The following is a 19320-nucleotide window of genomic DNA, read 5'->3' as shown; positions in this document are numbered from 1 at the left end:
CCGTTCCAGGACCCAACCCCGGGGCACCTCGCAGCACACGGTGTGATGTGTGGGCCTGAGGTGGTGCAGGGTAAACTCCCGAGCCTTCCTTTTGCTCTTTACTGCCCACGACCATCCTGTCCTGGCATCATCATTAATAGCATCCCCCACTTTCACTGTCAGAAGTGTCCTGGTTTGGACAATAAGTCATATGGTCCCTTTAGTCATCGGCACCTTTTCGTATTATTAAACACCACCCCAAATTTAGTGGCTGAAAACGACAGCCATTTCTCGCCTCTCACGATTCTGTGGGTCTGTTAGGCAGTTCCTCTGGTCTGGGCTGGCTGGGCTGGGGGACCATCGTCAAGGACGGCCTCCCTCCCACGTCCAGAGCCTCAGCTGTCCCTCTCTGCACGTGCTCTCCTGGCCTCCAGGAGGCTGAGCCGGCTCACAGGCGGGTGAGGGTGGCACAAGATCTCCCTGCCGGAAGTGCTGAAGCCTTTCCCAGCCTCAGCTGTGATCCCTGTGCTAATGTCTCATTGGCTGAGCCCAGTGGAGTAGCAGACCCCACCTCCTCATGGGGGGCCAATGATATGTGGCCACTTCTGCATCTGCCACACTTTTTAAAAGACTTCACGAGAGGATTCACTGTACTTTACTCAGACAATTCTCTGTTGGTGGATAAGGTGGTTGGCTTTTTTTTTTCTGCTTATAAACAGCAATGTTAAGCGACCATCTTAATGTGTAACTTTGTATACATTTTATACTGTTAGATCAGGTTCCTAGAAGTGGCTTCTTTGGTCAAGAGATGCAAGCTGTTTGTCTTTTCCCATTAGGAAAATTCGCTTTTACTGTCTAAGTGATGGGCTCGTTCATGTGAATAGGCCTTGTCATGGGGTGTGTGCTCGGGCTGTTTCTTTGGTGTTTGCACTGAGAGTTCTACCTCGAGCACGTTCCCGGAACGCGGAACCGACTGTGACGAGGGCACGTTTTATTCCAGCGTGGCTTACTTGTCACACCTTCCTTCCCCAGCGACCTTCTGCCCCCCAATTACACCCAAGATCAGCTGGCTGAATGGCATTCTGCTTTCAACTCCCTGAATAAGCAGCTTGGTGAGTGAGGTTTAGGGGATTTCACTCGGGTCTCCCCAGAACTCTGTTCCAGTGGCAGCTTTGTAGCATTTTCAGCTTGCAGGTCCATCGTCCGAGAGTTGGAAACTCAGGAGTGGGTGGCACGTCCCTCCTGGGGGAGACGGGTGCGAGGGTGGAGGGAAGCGTAAGTTCCAAGGGCTTGTACTGGCTCTCTGAGACCTGGCCTGCAGAGCCAGGAGAGCGAGGAGAATTTGGGGGAGCTCAGCAGCCCTGACTCAGGCGCTTGATTGGGCAGCAGACGCTTCCCTTTGTGAAGGGGAAACTCCCATTTCTAATCTCCCCTCTTCCTCTGGAAGAGCAGCTGACATGTTTTGTTTCTGCCCATGGAGACACCTACCACACCAACTGCATGACACAGCTCCGCTCCCAGTACGAGAAGATCTGGCAGGAGTGCCTGGCCTACGTGCAGAAGTGCAAGGTGGGCGTCCCGCTGGCAAGCCTGAGGAGGGGGGCACAGGGCTCGGCCTGATGGCCCCTCCCTGGCCCGCCCCTGCCTTTCTCTAGCCTGGATCCCCTGCCTTCCTTTCTCACGTGCCCCTGGCACGTGGGTATTCTTCACTGGCTGTGGGTATTCTGCAGCTCTTCCCTCTGCCTGTCCCCGTCCCCACCGGTAATTCCCTCCTCCGGGAAGCCGTCCTGATCGCACAGAGTTCTGTACTCTGGCTGCCTCCGACTTCACCCTTGACACGCGCCACGTGCAACACTTGGCATTGCTCATTCAGCGAGGCCGGTCGTATCCAGGGGTTATTTCCAATGCTCCGCCTCTGTGACTGGTGCTGCCACAGCTGCCACCCCCAGCTTTTCTCTTCTCCCCGCACCCCTCCGTTAGAAGGGCAGCCAGGGGGTTTGCCCACAGAACCCCTCAATGACAATGCCTGGCTTTCTGGGGCAGAGGATATATTCTGTCAAAATGCCCTCTCTCCCTGCTTCTGTAGTCAAACTGTTCAGATGAAAACAAACAAACAAACAAACAAACAAGCCCAATCATTCTGAGGGTGGTCTCCCTTGCTGGCTGTGGCAGTAGGAGCCCCCAAGCACCCCTCCTGCCACCCTGAGAGGGTCCTGCTCTGCCAGCCCTCGTGTGGCTGCCCAGCTTTGCTCAGCTGCGAGGCTCAAGGTGAGCAGAGTGCCTCACTGCGCGATGCACAGTCCAGGTGCCGTCGCTGTTGCGGGCTGTGCCGCCCCCTGCAGACACCGTCCTTGGAGCCCCACAAGGTTCTGTACAGTGGGTGTCGCCAGCTCCATCTGGAGATGAGAAGACACAAGTTTGCAAAAAGCCGAGGCAATACCCAAGCCCATGGGGCCCTGCCCATTTGCTCTGCGGCTGTAGGGATGGCCACGTGCCTCTCAGCCGGCTCTTTAGGGGCATCAGACCTCAGAAGTAAAGCCTGGGGAGGGGTAAGAGGGAGATAAACCTGTGCGCTCTGAGATTCCTCCCCCCAGCCCACCGGCACTCACCTCCTCTCCCCTGCTGCTGCCTGGGACTCCCCCTGGAGCCCCACAGGCCCTTTGGCCCTGAGGGCTGATGCCTCGAGCCCATTCTCACTGCCCTTTGTCTGGCACCCTCAGGGGCTGTGTGCGTGCAGAAGTCCTCATGTACCCCAAGGGTGCATTAAGCCCGACGGAGGACACTTGGTATTCCCCTTTGTCAACACTGGAAATACACAATTACAGACAAATTTTTAATTCAGGGGAGGCTTGTTATTTTAGATTTTATGCATAAACCAAGGCTTTATTAATATAGCGAGCCACTTGCAAGCAAGCACAGCTCAGTTACAGGAAGCGGGCGCCTGTCCGACCTGCAGCAGTGCCAAGACCGCACACGCAGGGCGGCGGGCTGTGTCTGGGGGTCTGCAGTAGGGCAGGTCTCAGTTCTGGCCCCCTCACGTGCCAGGGGTGTGGCCGCCAGCAAGTCCCTTCACTTTGTTGAGACTTCGTTACCTCCTCTCTCAAAATTGGGCTGATGAGAACACCTGGGGGGAGGGGTTGCATTCAGTGAGACAGGGAGGCACACACAGCACCGGCCACAGCGACAACCATCTCCACTGCCGTGAGGGTTTCCCCGAGGTTCTCGGGAGGGTGGGGCAGATCTCGGGGCAGGACCAGGCAAGTGAGGCCCCCACCAGCCCTCAGCCAGGCTCTGCCTTGACCCCTGCAGACGCAGCTGCTGGACTGGAAAGCCTTCACTGAGGAGGAAGCGGAGAGCGTGGTGAGCCCATCCTTCTTCCAGATGGTGGCAGCGCTCCAGAGCAAGGCAGAGGCGGAGCTGGAGTCCTTGGACGTGTGTAGATGGGGACCCATGTGACCGGGGAGCAGGGAGGGACCACCCGGGGTGCTGGGCTGTGAGAAGAACCGGATTCCAAGGGCCTCCAACTCTCCCGTCATGAGGGAGTCCTTTTCCCTCGCCGTGGCCAACCCCTCAGAGCAGCCCTGGTGTGCCGGGCACTCCAGGCTCTGCCCCTGACTCCCAGCCACCCCCCAACCCTGGCACCAACACCCGACTCCACGGGACCAGTCTCCGGCAGTAAGTGTGCCCCGGCCCCTGCTCCGTGTGGGTGCAGAAGGGCCACGGGAGCAGTGGGCCCCTGGACTGAGGTCCGCTAATGTTTCTGCAAGGGACCAGAGAGTGAGTAGTTCAGGCTCTGTGGGTGGTCATGTGTCTGTAACAACGTCTTACTCTGCTACCATCACACACAGCAGCCCAAGACAACAAAACAAATGGGTGTGGCTGCATTTCAAGAAAACTTTCTTTGTAAACACTGATGTTTGGATTGTATATAATTTTCACATCATTAAATATCCTCTTCTTTAAAAAATTATTTTTTGCCCCAGCCATTTAACAACATAAACTCTGTGCTTAGCTCCCAGGGCCAAACTGAAAGGGATGGAGGACCACTTTAGCCCACAGGCCAAGTTTGCTGACCCCTAACACTGATGAGAGCATAAGGCAGATGTTATTTAAAGGGGGAGGGGTGCGGATTTAGCAGAGTGTGGGTCAGACCCAGATGTTGAGGGTCAGGGAGCTCCACAGAAGGAAAGATGCCCCATGACCCAGACGGGTGCAGCCACCTGAAGGCCCGGGCGCTTTCTAGGGCGGTTCCTCTTTCGTTTAAACCCAAACTCCGTCTTATTCCTGTCAGGGACTTCAGTGCACATGAGACTTCAGGGAAAGCCAGACCAAGGGTATGACCTTGGGCTGACTGGCAATGCTGTCCCAGAGGAGGGAGGGCCATGAGCCAAGGTGAGGCCCAGATGATCTTGAGTGATGGTGTCTAGTCAGTAATGGCCAGTCCTTGGAGACACGAGTCCTCCACTGTTCAGTAAGGGAGCCTGGTAAGTGGGGCCTTGCCCTCGCCCTGGGGTACTTGGCACTCAGGGCCCCTTCTCTGGGCTCTGCCACTGCAGAAATCCTTTGAGGCCCTCTCAAAGCGGGCAGAAGGGCAGAGCTCGGACCTCTTCAGCTACTTCCAGGAGGCCGTGCAGCTGTGGGAGGCCCACCGGGGGGTGCTGTCCGTGCAGGAGCTGGAGCTGCAGAAGCGGATGGAGCAGCAGCGCCAGAAGCACAGCCTGGAGAACCAGGTGTGGCTCCCAGCCCCCAGGGCAGCCCCCACAGAGAGGAGGGAAGGGCCACACCCCAATTGTCAGCTGCCCAAAGGCTCTGCTTGGTGACCTATGACCTCAGCCAGGATTCAAGTGCAAAAAAGAAAAAAACAACTGGACCCATGCTTCATGCCATTAACAAAAATTATTCTCAAATGTAAAACCTCAAGCTAGCTATAAAACGTGAGCAGATGCGGAAATTGAAGCTCAGGCTGGTCATGGGACTTGATGGGAATGGAAGAAATTTCCCTGAGTCAGGTCTGGGCTGTACAATGGGTCCCTGGATCCAAACATGTCTGCAGGGGAGCGTGTACAAGACAGACAGGCCGAGGGCATAGAGCGTCTGCCTTTGGCAGTGAGCTGGCTCCACCCCAGCTGCATTTATACCGTCTAGGAAGTAGAGGGTGTGTGCTCAGCATCTGATGTCAGTGCGACTGGTGAGAGTGAGGGGCAGGTGGCTGGGCCAGGCGGGTGTGAGGGACGTGTCCCCAAGGAATCCCATCTGAGCTGGGTCTCCAGGAATGTAAGGTAGACAGAGAAGAACCTTCCGGGCAGAAACAGGAGCCCAGAGGCCTGGAGGAATGCCCTTGTTGTAGGAAAATAAAAAGCCCTAGGCGCCTGGGCCCCAGTTCCAGGGGCAGGATATCTGCGTGTCACTGGGGACCTGGTAGCTCCCAACTGCTTTGTCCTGTTTTGGGGTTGGCCGCCAGGCCCAGGAGGCCCTCCTTGATGAGCTGTTGGACCAACTGAGACAGCAGAGCAGTGAGGCAGCCCTGAAGTCTCACCTGGAAAAGGCCAAGGATTTTCTGAAGAATATAAAATGCAGGTAGGCAGACCAGAGCCCAGAAGACAGAGGGGGGTGACCTGGGATTCATCATATTCAAGGTCAGAGGCTGCCTGCTGGGGAGCCCAGGGGCGTTCCCAGCAAACTAAAGATGAAATGTCGACTCCAGCTTGAGAATGCCGTGGTCCTTCATGGCTCTGCTGTCAGTCAACACAGAAGCTTCCAGGGAGAACTTTCATCAGAAAAGCTTATGGAGGGAGGTTTCAAGGCCCTGTAGTTTAAAGGTCAAGAGCATGGGCCCTCCTCTACCTTTAAAATACATGCTCTTTGTTAAAGAAGAAAAAGTTAACCGATACAAACATGTAGAAAATTTCCCCTCATTCCTGCCCAACTCCTTTTTATGGGCATGTACCATATGCATGGGTATATAGATATAGTGTTTTTTAAACAGGTTGGATCGTACTCTGCAAATTGTTTTATAACTGCAAATATGTTTCCATTTTAAATCACCATGTGGAATGTATTATTAACATGGTTGCTTCATAATGATTTAACCATCCCCCCCAGTGGATTAGCTTTTTAAGGTTGGTTCCAGTTTTTCAGTGTTGAAAACAGTCCTCTGTGAACCGGCTTGCATCTCTGCGCCTCTGTGCACCCTGTTCTGTGGGGACCACTCACAGGACAGAAATGGTGTTGCCGATTGTTTGTAGCACTTAGAGTCAGAGTTATGTCTCGAGGCAGATAAGTAGCCCCCTGAGCCTTGGTCTGCTGACCTGGGAAACAGATAGAAGTCTGGGTCTTGAGGCATTAGAGGGTTTGATGGGATAATATCGGTGAAGTTCAAGAACAGGGTTAGGCCTGTGGGCAGGAAGCGGGAACCCACGTTAAAACAAGCAAAGACTCTCGTGCGCTTTCTAAATGTTCTACAAAGTATCAGTCCTTGTATGGTCAGAAAAACAAACCAAGGACTATTATTGTAAAAAGAAACACATGCAGCATCTCTGTACAGAGGTAAATGCCAAAATGCAGTCCAGCTCTGGGGTCAGGGGCTGGACTTTGGGCTGGGGTCTCCCACGCTCAGCCGAGCCCTTCTTAGATGATGGTCTCCTGTTCCTACCTTCCAGTTACAAATCCTTTCATGCCCTCTTGACACAAGAAGTGATGGAGTACTCAGCAATCATACTGAAAGAACTCAACTCCTACAGCTCCAGCCTCAGCCGACACTTCTATGTTCGTGAAGTCTTTGAACAGGTATGGAGAGGGAGGGACACAAGAAGCCCAGCCTCTCACTGAGAAGTAAAGGGTGACTTCTAGTTCTCATTTGCTTCGACTTTGAACTCCTCCCCTGACCCGTGTGGAATTAGGGTCTATGTCAGGACATCAAGGGGTTAAAAGCAGAAAGCATTTCTGAAAGAGATCACCTCTTTCTCAGATTAAAAGAGGTTGAAGGGCTCTGAACCCAGGCCTCTCGTTAGAATGGAGTTCTAATAAAAAGATTAATTAAGATGATTACTTGAAGTCCATTCACCCAGCCCACCACTGCCACCTAACCCCCTGAACACAGCTCCCACCTACCCACTGTCCTGCTCACAGGCCCTCCCCAGCTCTGCAGCCCCTATGAAATCCCACCCCAGCCCCTGGGAGACCCCAGAGGCCACCCCTCTGGCTCCCACCCTGACTGTCCCTGCTCCAGCCCACTCCTCGCTCTCCCCCTGTGCCCCGCCCTCCTTATTCTGCTCCTCTGCCTTCCTCCTCACACTCAACCCCCCCTACTGCCAGTCCACTTCCAGTGACGAGTGCACCGTCCACTCAGCCTGACCCCCCGCGTCACCCTCCTCACCCCGTCACTTCTCCTCTCTCGGGGAACTTCCACACTAGCTGCTGCCGAATGCAGAAGTTCAGAGCACCTGTTGAAGGTGTTCCCTGAAGGGCAGGTGTGCCTTACTAACTTATATTCCGCTTGGATTGCCCTCAGCACAGTGTCTTACACAAAATTCAGATGTAGTACATGGCCCCGGGTAAAGCATGAGTACCCGGCATGTCCTGGCCTGACTCTGCCAGAGGCGGACGCTCTCCCACACACCCAGCCAGAGTCCTGAAAAGACTGGTGGTTGACACCGAGCCTGGCCAAAGCTTTCTCATATCCATGGGCTCCCCGCCTCCTCAGAGAATCCCTCCTCTAGGCAGGGGCCTCTGTTCCGATTGCTAGTGGATGAATGTTCCGCGTGGCACCTGCAAGTGAGGTGCAGCCCAAGCTCCAGGAGGGTGAGCTCACCATCCACCCCGCGAGACCAGTCTGGCCGCCTGGCTGAAAGGATAGGACTGTCACGGTCCCCACAGCACAAGGTGGGTGCTGAGCCCCACAGGGTTTAAGGGTGACCCGACTTACGAGGAGCTGGGATTCGAATCCACACCTGCAAACTGCACAGCAGTACTGTTGTCTGTGGCGCACTGTGCCAATAGCTTCATCCAGGGGGTGGGGAGCGTCAACTAGAGGGCTCCCAGTCTCGTTGATCATGTTCACTCTGTGTGCTTGTGAACCCAGAATGAGCTGGGCGCAGCAGATTCGGCCCCGTTTATGCTTTCTAGCTCTTTGCCCCACATCATGACTGAAAATGTGTCAGAGTGAGATTCGATTCAATGAAATCCCACTGTGTGCTGATGCCCACTGTGTGATGAAAGGCCTTGTTCATGTGCCTGGGCTTAGGGAAGACAGTCCCCTGGATTGAGAACACCCCGCACTGGATATTGGGGGGAAGTAGGTCCTTTTACATCGAAAGAAAAGAGGTGCCCTTGGAAGTGGCGCCCAGGAGGACAGCAGCACTGCTCGCTCAGGGTCCTGTGTTCTTCCCTTGCAGAACCTGAGTGGGGATGTCATCCTCAAACTCCGAGAACCAGGTAAACCTGTCACACATTAAGTCCGATCCTCCCTGACTCCACCCCTGGGTACTCTGGGGCTGGGGACACCCACTTCAGGCTACATCGGTGACCCATCTCTTCTCTTGCTTTGGGGTCGGTCCTCCACAGAAGCATGTGAAAAGCATTTCCAGAACCGAATGAGAAAACTGAGGAGGAAGCAAAGGGCTGATGCGGAAATGAGCAAAAGTGAGGAAACCATCAGTGGAAGCCCAGGTTCCCCTGGGCCAGCAGAAGAGATGCAGGAAGGAGAATCTCAAGACACCGAGTTCTTCACGACGGGGGAGGTGGGAGGGAGCCAGCAGGAGAAGTCCGCCCTGAGCGAAGAGATGAATGAGTCTGGAGAGGACTCTGTTCAGGAATCAGAAGAAGCGCAGGTTGAAAGAGACAGCTCCTTAAAACCATCCCTGAACCAGGAAGGTGTCGCGGCTCAAGAAGAGGAGGAGGAAGAGAGGAAGGAGGAGGAGGAGAAGGAGGAGAGGAAGGGGAAGAAAGAAGAGGAGGAGATAGAGGAAGAGAGGGTGGAGGAAGAAGACGAGGAGGGGGAGGAGGAAGAACATGCGAGTTTGTCTACGGCTGAGGTAGGTCGGGCAAGGGGAAAGTGCGTTATATTCACTCTGTGTACCGTTAATACGAGCTTGAGTCCCCAGTGGCTCAGTCTCCCTGGGGGTACATGTGAAGCACGACAACAGTATGCACACCTTTTATTCGTGTCAACAGCGACCCAGTTCTTGCCGCACAGCAATGCTTTTTAAAACTCACCTCCCTCTCCCCACATCCCCCCCTACAGCCTTCTCGGAAGTCCCATGGCTTTCCTTGTTCTTTCCTCATCTTCTCTTTCCTGTTCCTCTTCATTGTATATATCAACTTAGCCTCTCCAGCCCTTCTCTCTTCCAGTGCTCTGGTCGTGTAAAATGAGTGATCTGCTCCTACTTGGCAGGCAGGGCTCTCCTTAGAGTGCAGGGAAGTCACTCTCGTGTTACTAAATCTTGTCTGACACATTCAGACTCACAGAACAGCAACTTGAATTTCATAATCATGAAATTGCAGAAGACTCTTTTCCTGTGTTGTGGTGGAAGAGTTGTCACACGAGACTTCTTTTTGAGCAAGGAGCTCACACTCCAATGCCCACAGGCAGGTAACAGGAAAGAGAGCTGGAGACCAAGTGTAGCATGGCGACAATGAGTATCAGTGGTAATGAGTTTTGTCTTAGTCCCTCTGGGCTGCCATACGAGAACGGTGTAGACTGGGCAGCTTATGAACAACAGAGATTTTTTTTCCTCACAGTTCTGGAGACTGGGAAGTCCAAGATCAAGGCAGCAGACTTGGTGTCTGGTGAGGGCCAGACAATGTCTATGAACATTTCCTGGTTCATAGACAGCCTTCTCCTCACTGTGACCTCACATGGTGGAAGGGGCAGGGGAGCTCTCTAGGGACTGTTTTATAAGGACACTAGTCCCATTCACGAGGGCTCTGCCTTTGTGACCTAATTACCTCCTAAAGGGCCACCTCCAAATACCAGCACAGTGATGATATGAATTTTGGAGAGATACCCAACATTCAGTCTGTGGCAGCTGTGCAATCATTACTCAGCTCTAGCTAACAATACCATGAAGGAATGGAGGCTCAGAATGGCCAGATTTTCTGATTTTTAAGAGAAATCTAAAATCCAGATTCTATGTGGAATTTCCTGATTTTAAAAGCGCCAAGTGAGCACAGAAACAAGTGCAGGCAAGATCCGGCTCTCAGCGTTACAGCCACAGGCATCCAGGAGCCTGTGGCCGGGCCCCCAAGTCTGTTTAATGCTATCAAGTCTAAGGTCTTGTTTTCTGCTTAGTCCGAAGCCCAGGAGGAGAATCTGGATGCTGTGTCCCTTGAGGACATGGACGTGGACATGGAGTCCTTCACAGTCTCCAGTGGGAACACATACTTTGTCTTCCTGCCCCTGGAACCAGATGAGGAGGACGGCGAGAGGCCCCATTCCAGCCTCTCTGTCACTCTCGCCGACGACACTTCCAATGCCAGTTTCCTGGAACAAGTAATAATTCCGTCTGCGCTGGTTTCAGAAATTAAGAGACAGTGAGTAGGAAACCCTTTTAGTCTCATTCTCTTGTCCTAAATTTTATTAACAAGGTGAAATATTTTAACAAAAAGTGGACTCATTTCAGCAGGTAAAAGGAAATGTATAGCCCAGGCTGGTGTGGCTCAGTTGGTTAGAGCATTGTCTCATAACTGAAGGGTTGTGGGTTCGATCCCTGGGCTGGGTGAACAATCTGTGGTCTGGGTGTGTCCAGGACACAGGCAATTGATGCTTCTGTTTCACATCAATGTGTCTCTTTCCTCTCTCTCTTAAAAAAAAAGTAATGAAAAAAATTGGTGTGTCCTCAAGGATAAAATTCTTTTTAAAAAAGGAAATGTTTAACTGAGGGTAGAGATGAGACATGGGATAAAAAATAGTAACTGTCCAGAAACTATTTGCAGTCCCAGATGTTCTCTGTGAAGACAACCTCCCGGCCTCTCCCAGGATGCCGTCCTTCCCTGGGCCTGGTACTTACACCATAGTGTTTTCTCTGCAAGATGCTCTGGGTTCTAGATCATGCCCCATCAGTAATCTTATCACTTCTAACTCTAAAATTTTTTTATAGATTAGACCATAGGTGTGAGTACATCAGTATGATATTTGGCTCTGATTATATGACACATTTATTGCAAGAAATGGGAATGTTGAAAAAAGTGCAATGAGGAATATAGAAATGACCCACAATTCTACCACCGAGAATTTGCCTCCCCTAACTCCCAAGTTCCTCGGCTCCCCTGTTTGAATTTGGGCCGAATGTGGAAATTTGCCTTTGGCTATAGGACAGCACGTCCGCTGCCCTCCTGACTCTGAGGTGTCATAGCTAAGACTGAGCAGCTAGCGATCACCCGGCTAGTCTGCCTCCCTCGTTTACACATGCGCAGGGAATGGAGTAAAGTCAGGCCTCTGTTCTCTCTCCTCCTTCACCTCACCGTCTTCTTACCTTGGAAATGTCTCTTGATTTGAACCTCACCCTCACCTTTCTCCATCACAGGACTTGGTCCTCTCCATAGTCCATAGAACAAAGGAAAGCAAGGACCACTGCAAGAGCTAATATTTATTGAGAGGATTTAATACTTTCAATAACTGTAAGAGGGGTACAACAACTAGCCCGTGTTACACATCAGGAAACCGAACCTCAGAGGGTTAGATATTACTAAGAGTTTTCAAAGGTGGTTTAACAGCTCACGACAGTGTGTGAGGAAGTTCCACTTGCTCCGTAGCCTCACTGGTGCCCGGCGTGGTCCGCTGTTTCATTTTAGCCATTCTGGTATCTGTGTGGTGGTGTTTCATTGTGACTTTATTTTGAAATTTTCTGATAGTGATGTTGTGAACCTTTTTATGTACTTATTGGCCATTTGGTTATTTTCTCTTCAAATTTTTTGCCCACTTTTTTCTGGTGGATTGTCTGTCTTTTTTTTTCTCATTGATTCATATGAGTTAGTTATCTCCTCTAGATATGAGGTGGGGGTTTTTTTCAGGTAAATACTTGGCAAATGTTCATTCATTCCCTCTCTGTACTTACCTTTTTAACTCTCTTGAAGGAGTGTTTTGATTAACAGAAATTCTAATTTGTAATGAGGTTCTAATGATCATTTTTTTCATAAGGGTTAGTGTCATTTGTGTTCTAAGAAATCTTTGCTTGCCTCAAAGTCGTGAAAATATTGTCCTACATTATCTGCTACAAATATTGTTTTGAACTTTCACATTTAGAAGTAAAACCCACGTGGAATTGATTTTGTTTATGGTGTAGGGCAGGAGTCCACATTCATTTCTTCCCCACACAGACAACTGGTGGACCCCAGGCTGTTTGAGAAGACGCCCCTCCCCCCGATGGCTCTGCTGTGCCCCTTCCCGCTGCTCTGTGTCTGTCCTTGTGCCACCACCTCACCTTGCTTGATGACTGTGTCTTTACACTGAGCTCTAATATCTCAAAGAGTAACTCTTCCAAATCTGGTCTTCTCCAAGATCGTCTTGACTATCCTTGACCATTGGTGTTTCTATATAAATTTGAAATCAGCTCATCAGTTTCTATAAGACGATATCTGCCGAAATTGTTTTGTTATCTCATTGAATCTAGAGACAAATTTGGGGAGGGCTGACATCTTGATAATACAAAAACTTTAAAAGGGAAGAAATGAGAAGCTGAGAAAAATATTTGCCAATTCACGTCACAGTCAAAGGACTTCCTGTCCCCAGTATGTCAAGAGAGCTTCTGTGTAAAGAGATTGCTAAGAAAAAAGCAGCTACATAGAAGAGAAATGGGCAAAAGACATGAAAGGATAGTATGAAGAAAGATTAAATAATCTTGAACAAATGGAAACAGACTCAATCTCAGGCATAGCATGACAAAGTTGTCAAATTTAAAAGCTTAATAAGTGTGCTCGCTCTGGCAGCACATATACTAAAAACTTAACACTCTGAGGCTGCGGAGAAGTAGGAAGCGGTCCTCACTGCTGATGGGAATTCAGGTTCCTTGCAATGGAAGCACTTTGGACACATCTTCAAGAATCACACATGCATTTTAGCCTTTGATCTGACACTTCCAGTTCAGGGAACTTATCCTATAGAAATGCTTCTACACTTGACCTGTGTACAAGGTTATTCATTATAGCCTTCTTTGTTTTTTTAAAAAATATTTTATTTATTTTTCGAGAGAGGGGAAGGGAAGGAGAAAGAGTGGGAGAGAAATATCAATGTATGGTTGCCTCTCATGCGTCCCCTCCTGGGAACTGACCTGCAACCCAGGCATGTGCCCTGACTGGGAATCGAACTGCGATACTCTGGTTCGCAGGCCCGCGCTCAATCCACTGAGCTACGCCAGCCAGGGCTATAGCCTTCTTTGTAAGAACAAATGGTGGAAAACCACCCAGGGTCTTCCAGCAGGGGTATGGTCAGAGAATAGTGGTCCACTCATATCAAAAACTACAGTAGAGACGGCAAGTAAAATAGGGAAGAAGGAGTGAAAGAGCGAAGTACTTTATCAACTGGAAGGATCTCTTCCCGGCACAACTGCTGGCAGGCTGACCCTCACTGGTCTCTCCCCCAGACTTCGAGCTGGCTTTTTCGAGCACTTAGAGGAGTGGTTTGACCAATGTTCTCTCAGTGCCCAGGACGTGGTGGCCAACAAGATTGATGAGCTGGAGTCAGAGCTGGAGCTGCGTCTGCACCTGCATGAGCCAAGAGCCCAGCACATTGAAAAGGACATCCACAATGTCAGGGCAGGTACAGACCCTGCCTGGGGAGGCTGCTCCGCTCCAGACCCTGGGGTCCACACCCCCACAACTCCGCACTCGTTAGCTGCCCCTGCGTGCATCACATGACATTTGTCTTGTTGTTACCGCACCTCGGAAGATGTGAGCGCGGGCTTGCACCACCCAGGCTGGCAGGGAAGGTGGTGCTCAGAATACTTGTTCAAGGTTTTTTAAATTGTTTTTTTTAAAGGGCATTAGATACTGAGATGACAAGTAGTATTCTTTTGTAGTTGTGTGGACCCCAGCTCTGTTCACATACCTGTCAGATACACACCTGCATGGCAGATGCTTCAGAGGCAAACCTGTTGCTCAGAAATCAGAGCTATCAGGCTTGGCCACTGTAGCTGCGTGACTCTGGGCAGATTACCCAACTTCTCTGGTGCATCTCTCATCTGCAGAAGGGGACATTGTTGGTGGCAGGGGTACAGTCAGGAGTCATGATCACCTCGTATCAGACAACAGCCTCCAAAAGTGGTAGCCATTAATTTCAGCATATGATTTATAACACTTAAAAAAGGTGCCTTTCCTTTCTTAGGCAGAGGGCTCTATTGATGGGTGGGGGCACACTTTCAGTTGGATCCTTCACTCGTGTTGCACTTAAAGCTCCATCATAGACCTTCAGAGCTCGCAGACAGTCCCCACATGATCCCACCCAACCTCCTGTTGCCAGGGGCTTGAAATGGTTGTGGAGTCAGGCAACCTGGCCTAGAGTCCCCGGGTCTGTGGCCTAAGGAGACCTGGTTGACTTTTGGAACTTCATTGTCTGCATCTGAAAAATGCGCATTAACTATAAATATAAATAAAGTTGCTTTCTGAAGCCTGGTCTCCCTCCCCTGCCCTGGCTTCATGGCCCAAAGCACAGTGTGGAAGTCAAGGCCAGAGAAGCCATGTCCCAGAGTCACAGTGTTCCATTTGGATGGAGCTGAGACCACACAGCACTTTTACCACGCCAGCGGTGGGAGGCCAGTCAGGGTGGTCTGGGGCTGTCCACTGGCTCTAAAGGCCCATGATGGAGCTTTTGAAGCCAAATCCTGGTTCTTTTTACTATACCTTAGAAGCCCGTTGGAATTCAGGCTCATTGGAGATGAGTAGTCACTGACATAGAGAAACAACCCCCAGCCACCCAGCTGTGGGCCGAGTGTTTTTTCCCAGACCCTCTATGGAGACCCCTGCCCTCCCCAACACCTTGCCCCCATCCTACCTGCTCCCAGGTTGCTCCCCTGGGACTGTCCCTCTCTCGGACCTTGTTCCCTTTGGCTGCAGGCAGGGTGTCTCCACCAGCAGAGACCTCCCTGCCCACTGCTGGAAAGAGCCTCCTCTCCAGTTAGAGACTCTGGAGCAGACTCAGGATGGCCTCCTTGAGATCGGCGCCCATCCCTAGGCAAAGCCCTTGTGAGGGCCGCAGAACAGAATGAGGAGCCTTGGCCTGAGCGGTCCCTCTTCTGCAGCTGGCCCAGGAAGGGAATGTCCTGAGGTGACTCTGCATCCAGAGCACCTCAGCTCCCCTTGTCCTTTGCAGCCGAGCTCTTGCTTCATCAAGAGCGTTTGGCCAGCCACTGTGCTGGGGTGATGGAGGCGCTGAAGAAGGAGAAGCTGATGTTCTCCCAGTTCCAAGAGGAGCAAAACACAAAATCGGAAAACTTCCGGCGCAAGATTCATGACATGGAACACATCTTCCTGAAAGCCACCAAGAGCCACAAGTAAGGGCCCTGGCCTTGTGCACCTAGAACCCAGCCAGGTGGCTGCTCTCAAAGGAGCAGTCCCTCCCCAGTGGATAAAAGAGCCAGTTTTCCAGACCTGGAGCGACCTTCCCTTCAGTTCACCTCTTCACAAGTCTCAGAGTCCACCTGTGTGAAACACATCCCTGGGGGCTGGGGGTAGGGGAACAGCCAGAGAGAAAAAAGGATGCTGGTGGTCAGAGTGCAGGGATGCCAGTGACGTGCCCCAAAACGTCCATAGTGGGAAGGACCACTTCCATCCGGGGTGATCAGGAAGAGTTTTCCTGCAGGACGTCCCTGGGCCTGGGGTGGAAGAAGTTGGGGGCAGGGGACAGAATTCTCCCATCAGGAAAGGGCAGTGGCCCATCTTGGGGTAAGGATGTGCACAGGGCAGAGCAAGGGGGTTCCAGGAAGGTCATTCAGGGATTTGTGAGGGAGGCTCTTATGTGCTCAGAGAGGCCTCAGGTAATGGGAGGAGCTCTTTGAGGAGAGCACCAGGGAGCAGGAGCCACATCCTGGGAGTTAGAGCGGGCATGCTGGAGGGAGGATGAGGTCCAGGAGGGCCTGGGGTGTCTCCTACCAATTTGGGGGCAGGGGCCTGAGGGAAGTGCCCTCTGATCCAGTACCTCAAGAGCTCCACACTGTGTCCTGCACACGCCAGGATGGTACACTTCCTTCTAATGCCTCTTTTTCTACCCAGCTGGGCATGGCAGTGGAGCTGAAACAGCCTTCCAGGCTGCCCTGCCATGCCCAGGTCACCACCCTGCCCCTCCCGTGCTCCCCAGGCTGGTCATTCTCAGCAGCACAGTGCACCAGGAGCTGCTTAGCTATGTTGACGTCATCCAGGTGTCCCTGCGCAGCTTCCGCCAGTACCTGGAGGAGAGCCTGGGCAAGCTCCGCTTCACCAACATCGAGTACATCAAGCACTGCAGGTGGGACCCAGCACCAGGGGCTCCTGTGGGATACTGGGCGTTCTCTGGTGAGAGTTGGTCCCACCCCCCTTAATTCGTTGTTGTGACAAACTGTACAGAACGTAAAATCCATTTGAACCATTGTAAGTGGCAGTAAGTAACTCACAGTGTTGGGCTATCCTCACCACCATCCACCTTCAGGACGCTTTCATCTGTGCAAACTGAAACTCAGAACCCATTAAACATGATCTCCCCTCCCCCCACCCCTGGAGACCCCCATTCTATTCTCTGCCACGAATCTGACCAGTCCAGGCACCTCACTGTAAGTGGAATCACGCGTTTGTCCTTTTGCGTGTCTGGCTTATTTCACTTAGCAGGATGTCATCAACCTGCACCCATGTGTCAGAGTTCATTCCTCCTTAAGTCTGGATGTGATCCCATCATGCACACACACTACGCTTTGTTTCTCCATTCATCCCTCTATGGACATCTGGGTGGCTTTCCTACTTCTGTCCTTGACCTACCTGCACTCATTTTACCTTGATCTTGTGCTTTTCATCTAAAGCCTTATCAACCAGAGTGTTCGGGATGAATGGAAACTTTCCCATCTGATCAGTGGCTTCTATTTCTCCCAAATTATGTCCAGACTGTTTTCAGAGGGAGGCAACTTTTCTCGTGAAGAGATTGAGTCACTATGTAATCGACTAGAGAAGGAAGCTGCCCGGATAGAGTTTGTCGAAAGCTCGATCATGATCAACATGGAGAAGATGGAGAGCGAGTACCTGGACCAGGTGGGTGAGCTGCATCTCTGACCTTTAGCCAGGCTCCCAGGACACCTCGTTACAAGGTCAACAGGGCCAGTCTAGCCCCCCTTTCCAACCACTAGCTAAGCCTGTACCTCTCTGCTTCCGAAGCTCAACAGTTCCCAGTGAAGTCCCCCTCTTTTACTTTTTATGTCTCTTTCTAGGCCAATGATTTCATCAACAAGTTTGAAAGTAAATTCCATAACCTGTCTGTGGATCTTATCTTCATAGAGAAAATCCAGCGGCTGCTGACAAATCTGCAAGTGAAAATCAAGTGTGAGGTAGGTCAGATGAATTCTCCATCTGGCACGTATGTATCACACACAGATGCGTGCCGGCACTTCCTAGAAGTTGGGAACACCAGTGTGGTCCCCGCCCAGTGGGACTCACTCCAGCCAGGAAGACAGAGTAAATTGTCGTGGCTTCTTCACTGTGTTCTTAGGCACCGTGCACTAACTGACTTACTCTGATTAGCTGTGTTAGTCCTCGTGGGAACTGTATAAAGCAAGTACGTCTTTTAATCCACATTTTAGAGAGACCCACGCAGAGAGTGACTTAGCCAAGAACACAGAGCTCTTAAATGGCGTAGCTGAAACATGAATCCAAGTCAAAGAGGTCAAATAAACACCCTAGTTGTACACCTCAAAGAGCTCGAAAAAGGACAACAAACTATACCCAAAGTTAGTAGAATGAAGGAAATAAAGGTCAGATCAGAAATAAAATAGAGACTAGAAAAAAACAATAGAAAAGATCAGCGATGCTCAGAGCTGATGTTTAAAGACAAACAAAATTGACAAACCTTTAGCTAGACTAAGGAAAAAAAAGAGACAATACTAAAATAAAATCAGATAAAAGAGAAGACATTCCAACTGATACCACATAAATGCGGAGGGTCCTGGTTGCTCTGACCAGTTATAGCCGACAAGCTGAATAACCCACAAGAAATGGACAAATTCCTAGAAACACACCTGCACCCTCAACTGGTTCTGTGAGTCACCTATTCTATTTTGAACCCTTATCTATTTGACAGTTTCAAAAAGTCTCTTAGATTTACACTGACCAGGTTTTTGATAAGATTATGCATTTTCCTATCCTGGTTTCATTTTTTCCAGCACTTAATTCATTTCTCAGACAATACGTTAGGCTGAACATTTTCTTGATTTTCGAAATAGGTATTCTAGAGACAAATCTTGGAACCTCTGGTTTTTCTAGGTGGCAAAGTCCAATTCACAAGCAGATGGATTAAACTCTTGTCTGGAACAGCTTCAAAGCAAAGTAGAAATGTATCGAAACTCAAAGGGAGATAAAAAGGTACGTGCTCAGGAGGCGCTAAGCTATGACTGGTAAAGATGCTTCAGGCTAGAATCATAAACTGGGAATAAACTCACATCGTGGTCAAGATTTCTCCGGCACCGGAGCGGCCTCTGAACCTTCCTACTTAACCTGTGTTTTATTCTGTGGGATTAAGGAAAAGAAGAGAAACCAGCCACCTCCCCCAGCCCTCAGTGCCTCCCTGGCAGGCAGCTAAAGTCCAGTGAGAAAGTCTTTTCCGTTTCAGATTGAGTTAAGGTTTCATTGTTATTTGCAATAGACGACATTTACTTTTCTATTCTTACTGTTTTTTCTGTCATAGCAACACGTGCTTCTTGGTAAAAGTCCCAACAGCCACAAAGCGCAGAGTGGAGAACACACATCACTCAGGTTGTCCTCACTTCCTGCAGAGCCCCTCATGGCCTGTGTGTTTTTGTGCAGATGTTTCTACGCATCCCTTGCAGAGCAGGGAACACTGGTCCATCTGCTGTGACCCCTTCGATGGGCCCTTTAGGGACAGCTCTGCCTCCCCAGGGCAGAGACATTCGCTCTCCCACACTTCCTCACCTCCCAACCTCCCCTCTCCTCGTGGTGTCATGGTGTTGGGCAGGGTGCCAGGGCTTCGCACAGCCTCCTGGCCACGTTGGGGGAGCGCGAGCTCGGGTGGTCAGACGGTCCTGTGTTGGTGGGAAACGCCGGATGGACACTTGTGCAGAGCAGGGATCAGGAGACGGGAGAGAGGCGTCAGATGCATAGTGAAGGCCATGGGGACCAGGCTGGTACGGCCTGGGACGTGCGCTCACAGCCGCTTTGAGG

At 51.0% G+C, this 19320-nt stretch overlaps 1 protein-coding gene across 5 annotated transcripts in view; it reads left to right on the top strand.

Annotated features, from left to right (window-relative positions):
* The window catches only part of CCDC180 (coiled-coil domain containing 180), a 53098-nt gene that overhangs the window by 15329 nt on the left and 18449 nt on the right, over nt 1-19320 (top strand). For all 5 annotated transcript variants that reach the window (XR_008389876.1, XM_053656096.1, XM_053656095.1 and 2 more), the window contains exons 10-24: nt 1012-1091; nt 1460-1548; nt 3289-3411; nt 4536-4709; nt 5441-5556; nt 6639-6765; nt 8373-8412; nt 8542-9011; nt 10268-10509; nt 13557-13732; nt 15281-15461; nt 16265-16411; nt 17037-17181; nt 17358-17474; nt 18406-18504. Coding sequence is in view for 4 of the 5 variants with exons in the window: in XM_053656096.1 (XP_053512071.1) it covers nt 1012-1091; nt 1460-1548; nt 3289-3411; nt 4536-4709; nt 5441-5556; nt 6639-6765; nt 8373-8412; nt 8542-9011; nt 10268-10509; nt 13557-13732; nt 15281-15461; nt 16265-16411; nt 17037-17181; nt 17358-17474; nt 18406-18504 (2326 nt within the window). In the remaining variant the exon portion in view is untranslated. The remainder of the gene's footprint in view (nt 1-1011; nt 1092-1459; nt 1549-3288; nt 3412-4535; nt 4710-5440; nt 5557-6638; nt 6766-8372; nt 8413-8541; nt 9012-10267; nt 10510-13556; nt 13733-15280; nt 15462-16264; nt 16412-17036; nt 17182-17357; nt 17475-18405; nt 18505-19320) is intronic.

This window comes from Artibeus jamaicensis, unplaced genomic scaffold, assembly GCF_021234435.1.
Source record: "Artibeus jamaicensis isolate MK-2021 breed Jamaican fruit bat unplaced genomic scaffold, CSHL_Jam_final scaffold_1964, whole genome shotgun sequence".
Taxonomy (NCBI): Eukaryota; Metazoa; Chordata; class Mammalia; order Chiroptera; family Phyllostomidae; genus Artibeus; species Artibeus jamaicensis.
This window is presented reverse-complemented; position numbering and strand designations above follow the sequence as displayed.